Raw genomic sequence first — 15381 nt, forward strand, 5'->3', positions numbered from 1 at the left:
CAGTAGGTACTAAAAAATGAATTTGTTGTGTCTGGAGAACCGACCCTACTACTCATCTCCTTGTCATTGCAAATGGGCCGAGCAGCTAGCTTCATATATAGATATTCAATATTTCTATTTCTATACACTATTCGTGTAAAACCATTTGCCTAATTTAGCATGCATATTGATATTTTCTTGTTGAAAATCACTTAAGTGTGAAATTAAGGAGTAAAAAATGACTGCTTTGCATCGTCCAAATAACTATTTTGTACCGTTCTATATTGTTACAGATTGAACATAGCTGCTGCAAGTCACCATTTGTCTTCAATATCGGTTGATATTTAGTATAACTTCTCCGATCAAAAGAGAGCTTTGATGTGTAAATTCTAAGTGTGAAAAACAAATGAGAGAAGAGAGTTTATACTGAATGTTTGTAAACTCGTACAAACACTTCAATATCGGTTGATATTTAGTATAACTTCTCTGATCAAAAGAGAGCTCTGATGTGTAAATTCTAAGTGTGAAAAACAAATTAGAGAAGAGAGTTTATACTGAATGTTTGTAAACTCGTACAAACATAGTGAATTTTGCTCCAGTGGACATATGTAAGTTACTGAACTACTTAAATATTGTCTCTATCTTATTGGTGTGTGTTCTTGGCGGTTTTGAGCTCAACAATTGCTTTCACTCAGACTATGTATGTGATATTGACAACGCCGATCAACAACTGGATATGTGTTCACTATGGCTGAAGGACCAGTTAGTTGGCAATCAAATTTGTAGTCTATAATTATACTATCATCTACAAAGACTGAATACATGGCTGTAACAGAAGCAGTGAAAGAAGTCATTTGGTTACAGGGACTGATAACATATTTGGGTTTTAAGCAGAAAGATATTATTATTTACTATGATAGTCAAAGTACAATTCATTTGGTCAAGAATCAAATATATCCACTATGAACAAAATACATAGATGTCTGATTTCACTTTATACATGAGATATTAGAAGAATGAGACATTCTACTTCAGAAGATTGACATTGAAGATAATCCAATAGATATGTTAACAAAATTCGTCACAGGAATCAAGTTCCAACACTACTTGGATTTGATCAATATTACATACTGCTGAGCACCTTTGGGTGCATTGGCTCCTTAAGACGCATTTGATAGCGGAAGTCTCTCGTGTCAAATCTAATAAGCATTCTGAGGAGGAGGTGCAATCATTTAAAGGTTGCAACAATTTGTAAGTAGCCTAGTATGACACATTTGGGTAGAGGGAGTGATTGTTGCAACTAAGGAGTCCAAAACAGTTGCTTTGCACCGTCCAAATAACTGCTTTGCACCGTCCTATATTATTACAAATTGAACATAGTTGCTGCAAGTCACCATTTGTCATCAATATTGGTTGATATTTAATAGAACTTCTCTTATAAAATGAAAACTCTGATGTGTAAACTTTTAGCGTGCAAAAATAGAGGAGAGAAGATAGTTTATACTGAGTGTACATACGTTTGTAAACTTGTACAAATATGATGAATTTTATTTCAGTGGACATAGACAAGTTACTGAACCACTTAAATATTATGATCTGTATTTTATTGGTGTGTGTTCTAGGCGGTTTTGAGCTCAACATTTCTTAAGCCCTATTTTGTGCCTGTTGCTGATCTAGATCTTCTCGGCCTTCAATCTAGAACCATAGTTTAGTTTGCTTCCCCAAGGTTGCGTCTCTTATTTGCATGGCTGGCTTTGTTCGAACTCTATCAAACTTTGGTAATTAATTCATGTACGTGTGCATGTACATGATTAAGGATGTCCCAGCAGGCAAAGGTTTGTTTCCGATATTCCTTTTGCCGACACATTCATTCCATTAGAGTCTAGATCAGGAATGATGCATGCAGCAAGGTACTTATTATTCCTTAAATCTTTTCTTGATTATCATCAGATACAATATATAACTGATTAAATAACTGGTTTAAGTATGCGATTCTCTCTTCATGTTTTTCCTTTCCTCTAGGACGTTGTAAATATCATGAGGATTTACTGCATTTTGGACAATTACAAACCACTGTAGTACTAAGATCTCCAACAGATAGCGCCCGGCCATATTGATCTCTTAGAAGACATGGTAAGAATCGCTGCCTATCTGTCACCCATGCAATTAAGCTGTGCATGTAAATTATATGCGCCGCCACAAAATCCTGCCTCTAATGCTTTCAGTCCATTTACTGGACCATAAAAAATCACCTATTTCGACGATGTTTTACCCAAAAGCAGGACTGGAGGCCGGGGAGCTGACCGGCCCCATCCCTCTTGCTAGTCACCCCTTACATATAGCAAGGTGGCTTGAGCCGCCCCATGAAGAATCCATGATCGATGTAGAGATGGTCATCATGTAGAGGGATATATGTGATCTCCCAGTAGTACTATATACATATGCTGCCGGCCGCTTCCAACAGCGCCCTGATCCCCTGTCGAGGAGTATTGGTACTACGGGTGAATACTAATTAATTTTTCGTTTTTTGTGTGTGTGTGTTATACAGCTTAGTTTGTTGAAAATCTAGGAAAGTTATCCTCGTATCTCTTAATTAGTAGCTTGCTTTATTCCTTAATTATACCTTCTTAATTAGCCTCGTTAATTTGGGGGCATTCTTGTCCAGCTAGGAGCTAGCTAATTGGCAATGTCAAAATTATATGCAAATAATGCTGATTAATTAAATCATGAACTAGTACTTTATCGTTAGTACTTTGATCAACCATTTGTGTTTGGGTGTTGAAGTATCTTCAACACTTCTCAACTCTTCTCACTACTATTCATTACTTTATTATTACTTTTCATCTACTTTTACTACTATTCATTACTTTTTACTTACTTTTTATTACTATTCATTACTTTATTATTACTTTTCACCTACTTTTTATTACTATTCACAACTCTCCTCAACACTTCTCAACACCCAAACCTATAAGTATTTTTTTATTTATCAAAATGAGTCTATTTTAATCACAAACAGTTATTCTTACGTTACTTTATTATATGTATATATATATATGTATATATAGAAAGCCCTTATTTAATTCCAACTCATTCTTTTGCAAATTAAATAGTTGAAATATTAATTCCACATTTAACTTGTATTAGTACAATATTTACGGCCACCTCAATAATATTGTTGCATGTTTGATCACATTTTAAATATACGTGGGAAAATAATGTATAAAAAAAAAATCAATAATCTGACTTGAAACTCAATTGTACTCGCGTGATCTTGAGTACGTAGTACTCATGAACTCATGATCAGTTCATGGCTCCTGATGGCTTAAGGGTAGCCATCTTCTATATATATAATAGTTTGGTTATGATGATCATGATATTAGGCCGTGGGTATGCATCAAAGTGATCATGACGACTTTGACCGGTATTGAATTGATTGTTTAAGATGTGTAACTTAATTTACGTGATCATTTCAGATTTATTATTATTTTGGCTTGCATTTAAAACATTTTACTTACAAACACGTAGTTGATACATATATATGTTGTACGTTGCAGTACGTAGTTGTAGTCAATATGAAGCAAGATATTATGTATGTGTAAGGGGGTTTTGTTCCCAGTGTGAGCCTAATACCACTAAGGGCCTAGGCCAACCGAACGACCCGTTGGCCTGATCAAAGGGTTCCAAGCTTGGAATAGAAATCGAACTATGACCTTGAATGTGCGGGCAACTCACCCTGGGAGGGAGGTACACGCCACCTTGATGAACAGAGCATGATCCCATGTAGCCTTGAGCAGACAGGTGGGTCTAGATTGTGGGTAGCTTTTGATCATTTGACAGATAGGGAAAGAAGAGCCCGATCGCATACATTTCCTAGCTGAACGGGGTAAAGAGCCACGTTACATTAAATGCACCATCCCAGATAGCCATGCCACATTAAGTAAGCTTAATTGAATGAGCTGTTGAGAGGACACATTTTCCTGACATATGGCATAAACATAAACCTCAGAGATCGGATATAAAAGACGATTCCCAGATACAAGAAATTTTCTCTGAACTCTCTACATACTTACACTAAACTCTAAGATGATACTAACTTTAACATTGGAGACTCCTCGACCACCACCACAGCTTTTGTCTCGCGATCTTTTCTTTGTGTCCGCAGGCTCAAGATCGAAAACTCGAGTTGCTGAGAATCCAGTCCAAAAACATGCAAAACATGATGTTAACAATATGTATAAGCAACATTACAAGGTGTAATTAATTAATTAATTACAATATTGATTATATATAGCTAGCTAATTAGCTTCAAGACTTTGCTTCTCTTTTTTATGGCATAAACTCCTAACCTCTGGAGATTTCAAAAAACATTACAAATATACGTAATTTGTACACCTTCCAGATCCATGGAAAAGGAAGGAAACAATTGTTTTTTATTTTAAGCCCGCCTACAAAAATAGGCTGTACATTAATTAATTAGGTTTAGAAAATTATTAACCTAATTATTTTAACCCAACTGTTGCATAAAATTTCCAAAACTAATTCATTTTATCGCCGCCTATCTCTCTTGACAGCTTTTCTCTTTGAAACGACTGTGGACAAGAACTATGAAAATAAGGAAACTCCTTTTTTTTTCCCTTAACATAGTTTATTTAGGCACAGAAAAGAGGAAGATTGATTCGTCACAATTAGGGTTCAGAATATTTTAATCACAAAAAAAATTAATAAAAATAAATTTACAAATTATACATTAATTTATATATTTATTTTTATTAAATTTTCTGTGGATATAAAACTCTCACTCGTATACAACGACATGCACCGAAACCACTGATAAAATCAAAAGTTTCCAATCTCTATATAATGAGTAATGTCATATATAGTCGTGAAGTGAGTAAGCGTTGTGCGATTACTTTAAAAAAATTGTGGTCTACAATTAAAAAATTAATTTTTTAATATAAATCCTACATTTATTATTTTTTTAAAAGTGATTGAATGATATTTGAATACTTATAATTTTAAATATAATTTTTTATATATAATCGGACAAACTACTGTTGTCAAAATTTGATTGGGCATGCATAGAGATTGTTAATTGAATTTTTTGTTTACTTTTAAAAATTAATTTTTCTTTTACGTGAAATTAATCGAGATAATCCTGGAATCCTCACTTTTATATCCTATGTTTTCTATGATTGCCTAAAACAAAATTTCCATACATTTGCCAGTGTCCATGGGCACTTGTTTTATGTAATTAATAACTAAGATGAGACCGAACTCTTGTGTAGTATTCATTATGAGGAAAAAAAAAAATAGAAAAAGGGCATTCTAGTCCCAAGGAAAGGAACTGTCATTCACTGGTACAGTGGTACAGAGTCAAGAAACAATCATGTTATTTCCTTAATTTTTTTCCCCTTCAAACATTGTCCTGTCTGCATTACCTCTGCCTAACTCTGCCATTTCCATAAAAGCCTTAGCACATAATTTCCTCTCTCTCCGACTGTACAAACAAGTGGAATTGTTATATTTAGGTTAGAAATTGACTTAAGTAAGATGAGTTAATTGTTTTATAATAATATTAAATTGAGATAGTGAAGTAAATTTTATAAAATTTATTTAAAATGAATTTAGATGTATTTACATGATAATTAGATGAGTTTAAATATATTTATAAAAGGTTAAAAAAAGATTATGAGTCATGCGTTGAATTAAAAAAATGTTATACGTCTCAAGTTTTGAATTGAGATGAATTAATTAGTAATTTAAAAATTATATATTTAAATATTAGACTCAATTAAAAATTAAATTAAATTGAATTGATTTAAGTTTAAATCTAAGATACAAATGCACCCTTAATAATTGCCAAACAAGTAAGATCAGATGAGTCGAGCGGAAATTAAATTAAATATTAAGAAAAAAATGGGTTGCATCAACTTTATATAGAGAGAAAGTAGGAAAAATGATTCTTTACATTTTCAGTTGCTTTATTTTCAGAAACCAAAGCAACTGAAAATTCTACCACTGAAATATCCTTAATTCCAAGCTTTATAGTATTACTCAAAGAAAGAAAACTTTATAGTATTGCTGAAAAAAGAAAACTCCGATAGAGTGAAAAGGAGAAAGGAAGGCCACAGTAGAGACGGTAAAGAGGAGAAGTCCTTTCACTCTCCAATCAATCTCTTCCCTTATTCACATCATCTTTAATATCAAAATCTTGTTTTGCCTCAGCCTTTGCAGCTCCATTTCCCTTCCTGATCTCCCTCCCAGCTTGTCTTTCTTCGAAAATGGAAATTATGTAATCGGAGCTTAGGAAAAAATTAGTAATCGGAGCTAGTATCTTTCTTTTCTTTTCTATTCTTTCATTCACTTTTCGTGCCCTTGAATAAAATAGATGACTCTCTACTAAAAGAAACTACAGTATATATACATCTTTTCCTGAAATAAATCTCTCTCCCTCTCTCAGTTCACTGTCCTCGGATTATTCTAGCTTGAGTACAAGATCGCAAGAGCAAAGAAATATAACATCATCACAATTTCCTAGGAAAAAAGCTACTGTTGCTCTAAGATCCAAGAAAAACCAAACAAAAACCCAAAAGAGATCCATGGACTCACTCCCAGAATTAATGGAGAGTTCCAACTCCGAGAACACCAGCATCACTGATTCTATTACCATCAATAACAGCTTAACTGCCGCTAGCTCTTCTTCAACAGCTTCTGCTCCTAGCAGCCGCTACGAAAACCAGAAGCGCCGGGACTGGAACACCTTCGGCCAATACCTGAAGAACCACCGTCCTCCTCTTTCCCTCTCAAGATGCAGCGGTGCCCACGTTCTTGAATTCCTCCGGTAGAGCTTAAATTAATCGACACTACTAGTTTTTTTCCCAAAAGCTTAAACAAATTAATATTAAGGGTTTAGATTTCTATAGAAAGGTTATGCAATTTATATATTCCAACAGGTACCTTGACCAATTTGGGAAGACAAAGGTGCACACTCCAATCTGCCCATTTTATGGCCACCCTAACCCTCCAGCCCCTTGCCCATGCCCGCTGCGCCAGGCCTGGGGCAGCCTCGATGCGCTCATTGGACGCCTCCGAGCTGCCTTTGAAGAGAACGGAGGGAAGCCTGAAGCTAACCCATTTGGGGCTCGAGCAGTTAGACTCTATCTTCGTGAGGTACGTGATTTGCAGTCAAAAGCAAGAGGGATCAGCTATGAGAAAAAGAAGCGGAAGCGCCCCCGCCAACAGTTGCCACCACCGCTGGCGCTGCCTCCCCCAGGTGCAAGTCAATAAGGCCTTCCGAAAATTCTACCCTCCTCGATCCAGGGCCTATCTCTTAAATTGCTAAAATTTAAAAATGGGTACTCCCTCTTCTCTTTTTCAGCGTTGTGGCGTTTTAGTAGTGTCTTTAGGGTTAGTTAAATATCTAGCTAAAAGTTGGTAGCTATTACAGACCGTCTGTATGTGTATTCTGTTGGGTTTTACGAAAGCAATGTTATGGATCTGAGATATCATGATTCTGCTTTTGATCCAAACAGTGTTAATCACTCGTAGTAGACTATCACTGAAAAAGTGTTATGGAAAGATAGTGTACCAGGAGATATGGTCTATGTGGAACTGAGAACATATTTTGCTCATAGTTTTATGTAGTACTTGAATATCATCTATGCAAAGCTATAGATTTGCAGGGTTATGTGTTGGATTTCATATCTTTTCTGAAGGTTGCTTTCGTTTCTCTTGTTCTTTTGTCGATGTTGCTGGCAATTCGGTTTCAAAGTTTCTGAATCAAATGCTTGAAAGGACTTTACTTATGAATCACTAAATATATATGTCAGAAATGTCTATCACTATATATACATTGTCTAATGGATGTGTCTCAGTACTGTTGGTCGTCTGTTGATCATTTATTTCTGTATGTCTTTACTTCTGACTCTCCCTTGTTTCTCTCGTTTGTGTTGCCACTTTAATTTACTACTTTACTGTCTTAGAAGTCAAGAGAAGTAGCTGATCAGAGTGTAAATAAAGATATATAAAATCTCGAAAAGATCAATCATATATAACAAGTTTTCTTTTAGGCTAATTATTTTGGGCTTTTTTCAGAATATTTGAAATCTTCCTAGTGCTTATGACTGTTCAATTAATTTAGATCGTGTCTCTTTGGTGCTGTCATTTCATTTAAGAATAATGGCAGAAATGCAATTAGTGTAACTTCGTCTAAGCTTTTAACTGTAAATCTTCGATCTTAACTATTTGTTTGATCTCATGTGTTAATGAACTTTAACCTATCTGCCTGTAAAGATTCATTTATGGTGATTTCCCAATGCGTAAAGAGGACCTAGAAACAGCTTGCATGCACCCTAAAAGGGGTGATTGACAAAGAGGTTAAAGCATTGAGGTAGTGAAATTACACCCACTAACTAGGAATATTGTTGAAATGGTGGGACTAGTAAGAATTCCAATCATGGAAAATATACTTTAATTAGAAGAAAAGACAAAGTTAACATCCAACTTCCTGCTATTATTGATCCTAACTGGGAAAAAATATATATGCACTAATAATGAGTAATCAAATACGATTAAAGTGATTGGAGGAACAAACCTATGGATCAGATGTCAGGAGATTTTGTTAATCAGTCAGGCCAAAAAAATCTATCTGGATCTGAGTATGACCCTTAATTTCATCCCTCTTTGTTTTTCTTAATCTTAATTATTAGAATACGCCACAATCCTATGCTTGATGTAGAAAGTTCTCATCACAACAATATGACCTAGAAGGGGAAAAAACACCTTTAGTACGTAGGCTAATGATCATGGTAGAACCTTTCTTCTTGTTATTTAGTAGGATGTGAAACTACATATATATCGCTACCACTTTAGTGCATAGAGAGAATCCATTCATTTGGATTTATCAGGATAAGCTAACATGTTTAAATATAAACGAAGGGACCCTCTAATTAATATATAGTAAAATAAGATAAATCATTTTTGAATCATATATACCTTTGTATATGTTATCAGCCGTAAATAACGTTTATCATTCACGATCGATGGTACCGATGAAGCACTGAATGATCGATGCTTTCCTTTGAATGGTGATCAGCTTATTTTTTTAGTTTAAACTGGACATGATTCTTTGTCAACCAGTATATTTTTTCTTGGCTCTGTTTTCCCATATATCTTCATTTTGTACGTAATTGGCTTATAACTATGTTATACTTTTGGCTGATTTAACCGACAATACAAAAATGATTATGTTTTCTGTCAAAACCAGATTTCAATTCAATCTTTATCGATTTGTCTGTTGTCTATCATGCCCTGCATGTAAAGGCATAGGATTTATTACTGATTGCATTATATCATATTGTCATCTTTATGCTTCTTTTATTTTTCATCTTTTTCCCAATGAATTTGGATATAATATTATTTTTCTGATTGTTTGGCCTGAAGAATCTTAAGTAGTGTAGTTAATGCATGTGTAATCTTCTGAGTTCTTTTAAACATCAGTCCTCGATCGTCTTTTATTCTTAGAATTGGCTACTTTGTTGATCTCCTCTCCCCCATAAACTAGCTAAGTTTGGATAATGAGTTGAGTTAAGATGAGTTGAGATGAAAGTTAAAAATTAAATAAAATATTATTAAAATATCATTTTAAAATTTGAAAAAATGAATTGTTTATTATATCTTGTGTTGGAAGTTTGGAAAGTTATAATAATTAAATGATACGAGTTGAGATAAGTCTCATCTGTTCCAATCATGCAGTTTCCAATTTAATTTGGTAGATCCTTTATTAGTTTTTATCTTAACGATTTTGGGTTAATTAGATTACCTGTTTTCATAGTGATGATCTGTAGTATTATTCTAGGTATCCTTTTGATGCATGCAGTTTCAGATTCCATTTGTCTAGCTTCTGCTATTGGTCTCTCTCTCACACGTATATTTGTTCCAAGTTCTAGGTAGCTAGCTACTTTCAATGCTTCTCTAACGCCTCCTGTACTCTACAAAATAGAATTCTGAATACTTACAGAAGCGCCAGAATTACATGATTACAATATATGTATATGCGAAATGCTATGCTAAGCTGCGAACGTAGCTTAAAATGTAAGGCATTCACTAAATTAATTAGAGCACAGGATTAGCAGAAGAGGAAGGTTTATAATTCGTTAAACGTGAATGCAGCAGTGCTAGTACGTAGTAGTATTACCGCTAGCATATATCATCGATCGATCATGTTTGTTTTTACTTAATCACACACACATATAATATGTTTTCGTTACCATCGTCAGTACCATCCCATCATCTGATAGTGATCAGCCAACAAAAAGATAGAGATGAATCTTTTGCTTTTTCAGGATGTGGTGAAGATATATAGTAAAAAAACCCTATATATATACACATATATAAAGATCGAATATCATAAGAATCTTTTGGAATGACAGTCAATGACCAAATTCGCTGCTTGTTCGACGTTCATGGGTGGAATCATTGCCGTCCCCCACATTAAGTGAAAATTAACCTCCAACTGCACCAATGAGCTAGCTAGCTAGCTCGCTCGCTAGGAGGAGACTTTTCACTATTATTAAGAAGCTGGTGATCATCATGCATGCGCGCCGTGGATGGCTGCCTAGCTTGAAATGATGGATGAAAAGGTCGTGCGGGAACAAAGACAAAGAATGAAAAGTCCGGCCAAAAAGAATGATTAGAATATTTGCAGTATTCATAATATTTAAGCAATCTGATCATGATCAAGCTAGGATATATACATATATATGACAAATTAAAGCGATAGGTGACCTTTTAGTTTTCTTTCTTTTTTAGTGTAAAAGTACATATATTGCAATATACATTGAAAATTATCAAATCACATCAAGATAATCAATAATATTGATACATCATAGTCCATAGACATATTTATATATAGGTACGTACGTAGAGTTATTGACAAAACATGACCACGTACGCAGCTTATTATAAGTAATGCTTTAAAGCTAACATTATTAATATTGTCGACCTTGACAATTAAGCACACATATATTGTTCGATTCAAGTTTACCATACATATTGTCTCCTATGCTCGAATGCTACGCTAAATTAGTACTGTAAGAGAAGCGTTCGTCGACTTGATCAAGGATATTTTTTCTTAGGGGATGATCAGGGAGCGTAATTTATAAGTAAATTCCTGCACAACTACTTTTCCCATTAAAAGAAAAAAAAAAAAAAAACTAAATAACACCCTTACTATATATATCTACTTTCATTTAAAATAATCTGAACAACAATGACATGAGCATAAACAATAATCCTTTTAGAGTTGAAAAAAGTACATGAGAATGTTGAAGGAAGACAATTAATTTTGCAATAACCTTATAATTCCAAACCTATGGCTAGCTAGAGTATCTCAAATTATTTCTCACCATTTATAGCAAGTGACAAAAAAAATTTTTGTACAATGCCTCCAAACTATCTCTGATATTACTGGAGGGATCAGATCAATCAGCCACCACTGCAACACAAAGCATATGAAAAAGCGCATTCTGCAGGTCACAACCACAACATGAACAAGACACCGAGGATGAGAAGTCCACCATGAATATACACATCTGGTTTCACTGTCGGATAAGGAACATTCCGTCTCCGTTTGGATGCTAAGAAAATCTTAAATCATCTGTGAATAATAGTAAAATAGTTTGTAAATAATAATAAAATAATAGTGAATAGTTTATGAATAGTAATGAAGTAGTCTGAAAATGTCTGAGAGCAATTGTTTTCATTTCTTAGCTTCAAAAACAAGCACACAATTACCACAAAGCTCATATTAATTATCAACTCATAAGCACACAAATTAAGCCTGGTCGGATCAATCTAGTACACGGTCAAAACATGATGAGGTACCCATTACTGCTCAGCCCCTTGAGGCTAATGATTGTCTAGTGCTACCTTAAATTAAGGTCATCATTCTGATCTAAGTGTCCCTATTGAGATATTTACTTTAGCCAAGTTCTCAAGACCAAAGGAAATATATAATTCCATGAGGGTCAAATTATCCCATTACAACGGTGAGCATCAAATCACCTGATCTCAAGCGACCACAATTCCAAATATATATATATATATATATATATAGATGATAGAACGCAAATAATTTTATAAATCAAATCAATCATGACCTTTTTTTGGATCAAGATTTCTTCAATATTTTGTTTGAATTTGAGGGTCTCAATTGCAAGTAGAAGAAAAATAGACATGTACATGAAATTAATGAATGCTACAATATATATATGGTCGGCCATGTACTTGAGGCCTCAAGTTCGGAAAAAGAAAAAGAAAAAAAGAGAGGATCTTTTTCCCATTCTTATTAATAACACAATGCCAATACCGTGAATAGGGTGTTTAAGAGAGTAATTCAGGTAATTTAGACAATAAAAAAATTTTAGTTAAGAGTTTTGGTAAGCATATGAGCGAGAGCAATTGATTTTATGACCTCTAACCTCCTAATAAGAATATATAATTATCGTGGCAGGTTTTTAAGTGGTTGTGAAATTTGGTTTTTTCAATGAGATTATGGTCGACCCTCTTATAAATGTTGCTAGTCACGAATTAATTAAATTTCAACTTCCATTAATGCAAGAGTAAAAAATGGCCTAAGATATATATAGAGTTAATTTGCAGTGAATATAATGGCTTTGTTACATGCATACATACATACATATATATATGTATATATATATATATATATATAGAGAGAGAGAGAGAGAGAGAGAGAGAGAGAGAGAGAGAGAGAGAGAGAGAGATTAATGATACTAATTAATTAAGAGTTTTATGGTTTCCACTAAGAAACCAATCAGAGGAAGAACAAAATATCAACCAAGTTAATTAGAAACCCCGTAATCGTCAAAATTAAGGACAGTACTAATTGATTTAAGAGACAAAACTAATGCGCCCAAAAGAAACAAAACTACTGTACGTACTTCTCTGGTTCCTAAATCCTAAAAAGAATTGGCTCTTCTTTTGAGTCATGAATTCTGCTTGCCTGTGTTCAGTACAGCTCATGAATATGGGTTCCAACTAGATCAAGTTATAAAGAAATTAATGGCATTGCCAAGATGCATGCATGGTATATATCTACAAGACAATTCAAGTCGTAGAGATGATCATCATGATAATAAAATCTAGAATATGGAATATACAATTAAAACTAAAGTACTAGGGGTTTATCTAAGGAATTAATCAACAGGACAATTGTATCATTGAGTCTAATTTAGTTAAATTTTTCAAACTTAGGATAATATATAATATTCCAAAATTTACACTCCTAGACCCAACATCCACGTCAACTACTCACGATCTATCAATATTACTATTGACCTGATGGTAACATTCAATTAATGTACATACATATGGGACATAACATGATGATGTTCATGCATAATACCAACATATTTTAATTCAACCTATAGGTCCTGTCATAACTCGAAATCACGATATAATTCCTTTACAAGGGAGATTTAATTATATGTTCTTTTATGTTCGTAAATATATTTATATATATATATATATATATATATATATATATATATTTTTTGTAATTCACTTGTTAGATCAAATATTCCTCTAAGCAAAAATCCTAAAAACGTTAGATATAATATATTGAATTAGTTAATTAAACTCTTAACTCTTTAAAGTTTAATCTAAACAATTATGACCACACTACTATAAAACACGACACAGATTTGTGTCGTGGATGAATGTCGGAAAAGAACATATTTCACACGATCGTCTTGCATGCATAAAGTTAGGAGAAAAATGCAACAAAAATTAATATTGGAACGAAATAGGCCGGTGTTTATATGTTCTTGAAAAATTCTTCTAGTAATTACTGTTTCAGTACTTTACAGTGAAATCAAATGTTTATTACATGTCGATCAGTAATATATATATATATATTTATATATTAAGCGATTATTATATACCTGGTCAAACTAATGATCATCATCTGTTGTGGCCATATTCATCATCTGCAGTGGCCATATTCACGAAGAGTTTATGTTATCCCTGATCTTCTTTTCTCGCTTTAATTCTATGTCCAGAATACTGTGTCTTCCAGTGCAGACAAAAAGGGGGGGGGGGGGGGGGGGGGGGGGGGGGGGGGGGAATAGACGCCAAAAAAATGGCAGAAAGGCTGCCCAAACATTTACGTTCCCCATAAGTGCATGATTTAAGCTTGTGCCTGCAATTTTATTGTTTCTCTGAAGAACAAAAAAGAAAAAGAAAAGCTCCTCCAAAGGGCTACCAACTCCCTCCCCACTACCTTTTGTCATGCTGTCTGCAGTTTCTGCAAAAGTGCCCCAACTTCATCACAAGAAACCCTCGCTCTCGCAAAAACATGTTTATGTAGATCTCTCTAAAGGTTTCTGAATGTTCAAATGGGAGGAAAAATAAAGCTTCTAACGAGTATTAAGATGATGCTAACGGAGGGTGTTTTTCTCATGTATCAGACCTCAGAAGGGTGTTTAAGGTTCTTAACAACACACTGGAATACAGATTAAGTTAAGAAAACGCTATGTCGTACGAGAATCCCGCATTCTACGGTCAATCAGACGGGACATTAAATTTGACAAAAAAACGAAAGCAAAAAAAGAGAACCGTGAGAAATGCCGTCGGTGGGGATCTAACATGGACCGGACCCTACAGCCCTGAAAGTCCCCCCGTGCCGTCCTGTCACCGATGTCTGCTACAGTAAAATGACCGCGAACGACCATCTCATTTCCTCCGTCAGTCTCGCAGTCCATAACCATCGTTGATATTGCCACGTGGACAATTGAGTGTTCTGTCCACATCAAATGCGCTTGCTTGGCTTCCCGCTTTGGATGTGGTGCGCGTGGGTCCCAATCTCATCATCTTTCCCAGTTTGTACTGTCTAGTGTCTACGACTGTACAGTTTGGACCTTTCCGGCGTATTTTGGGTCGCACTCTTCCACTTTTTACTGTTTGGATTAGTCATTATCAGAAAATGTTATATTTTTTCACTTTTACCAAATCAGGGGCATGTCATGTCACTTAGAGATGACTGTAGTCCGGTAAGAAAGAGGAGATTCTACAGTACTGCAGGAGCTCCAGTATTTTCTTCTGCCTCATAATGCCAGAGTATTTTTTTAGTTTCTTTTTTTAAAAAAATAAAAATAAATCCTTGGCCTTCACGATTAGTACGTTCAACGTTGTACAGAACTAGTAGTTTGTTTTACTACATTTGGATTCGTGCATGCATGGCATATTTTTAGGCTTTTTTAAAGTCTTGATTTTCCGATTTCCAGTACAGCTTGTAATAATATAAGACAATATAATTGAAGGTTCTGTCTTTCTTCCCGGTCAAAATATTCCTGCATGCTTATATCTACATATGTATAATAA

General features: G+C 34.5%; 1 protein-coding gene and 1 long non-coding RNA gene across 2 annotated transcripts; one reads left to right on the forward strand and one right to left on the reverse strand.

Moving 5' to 3' along the window:
* Positions 1-6070: 6070 nt before the first annotated feature.
* LOC122305344 (protein LIGHT-DEPENDENT SHORT HYPOCOTYLS 3-like) lies at positions 6071-7669 on the forward strand. Its single transcript, XM_043117795.1, has 2 exons — positions 6071-6823; positions 6936-7669. The coding sequence occupies exons 1-2, from the start codon at positions 6582-6584 to the stop codon at positions 7267-7269; spliced, it is 576 nt and encodes a 191-aa protein (XP_042973729.1). The 5' UTR covers positions 6071-6581; the 3' UTR covers positions 7270-7669.
* A 3539-nt stretch (positions 7670-11208) lies between these two features.
* LOC122305824 lies at positions 11209-14077 on the reverse strand. Its single transcript, XR_006241258.1, has 2 exons — positions 13944-14077; positions 11209-11638 (listed from the first exon to the last, which is right to left on the reverse strand). It is a non-coding gene; the product is annotated as an uncharacterized LOC122305824 (long non-coding RNA).
* Between the last annotated feature and the right edge of the window lie 1304 nt (positions 14078-15381).

Source organism: Carya illinoinensis, chromosome 3, assembly GCF_018687715.1.
Source record: "Carya illinoinensis cultivar Pawnee chromosome 3, C.illinoinensisPawnee_v1, whole genome shotgun sequence".
Lineage (NCBI taxonomy): Eukaryota > Viridiplantae > Streptophyta > Magnoliopsida > Fagales > Juglandaceae > Carya > Carya illinoinensis.

Excerpts from the sequence above, each read along its gene's own strand:
- LOC122305344 (XM_043117795.1), top strand. The coding sequence starts at position 6,582 with ATGGACTCACTCCCAGAATTAATGGAGAGTTCCAACTCCGAGAACACC. Across the intron at positions 6,824-6,935 it reads CACGTTCTTGAATTCCTCCG|GTACCTTGACCAATTTGGGA; the intron begins GTAGAGCTTAAA and ends ATATTCCAACAG.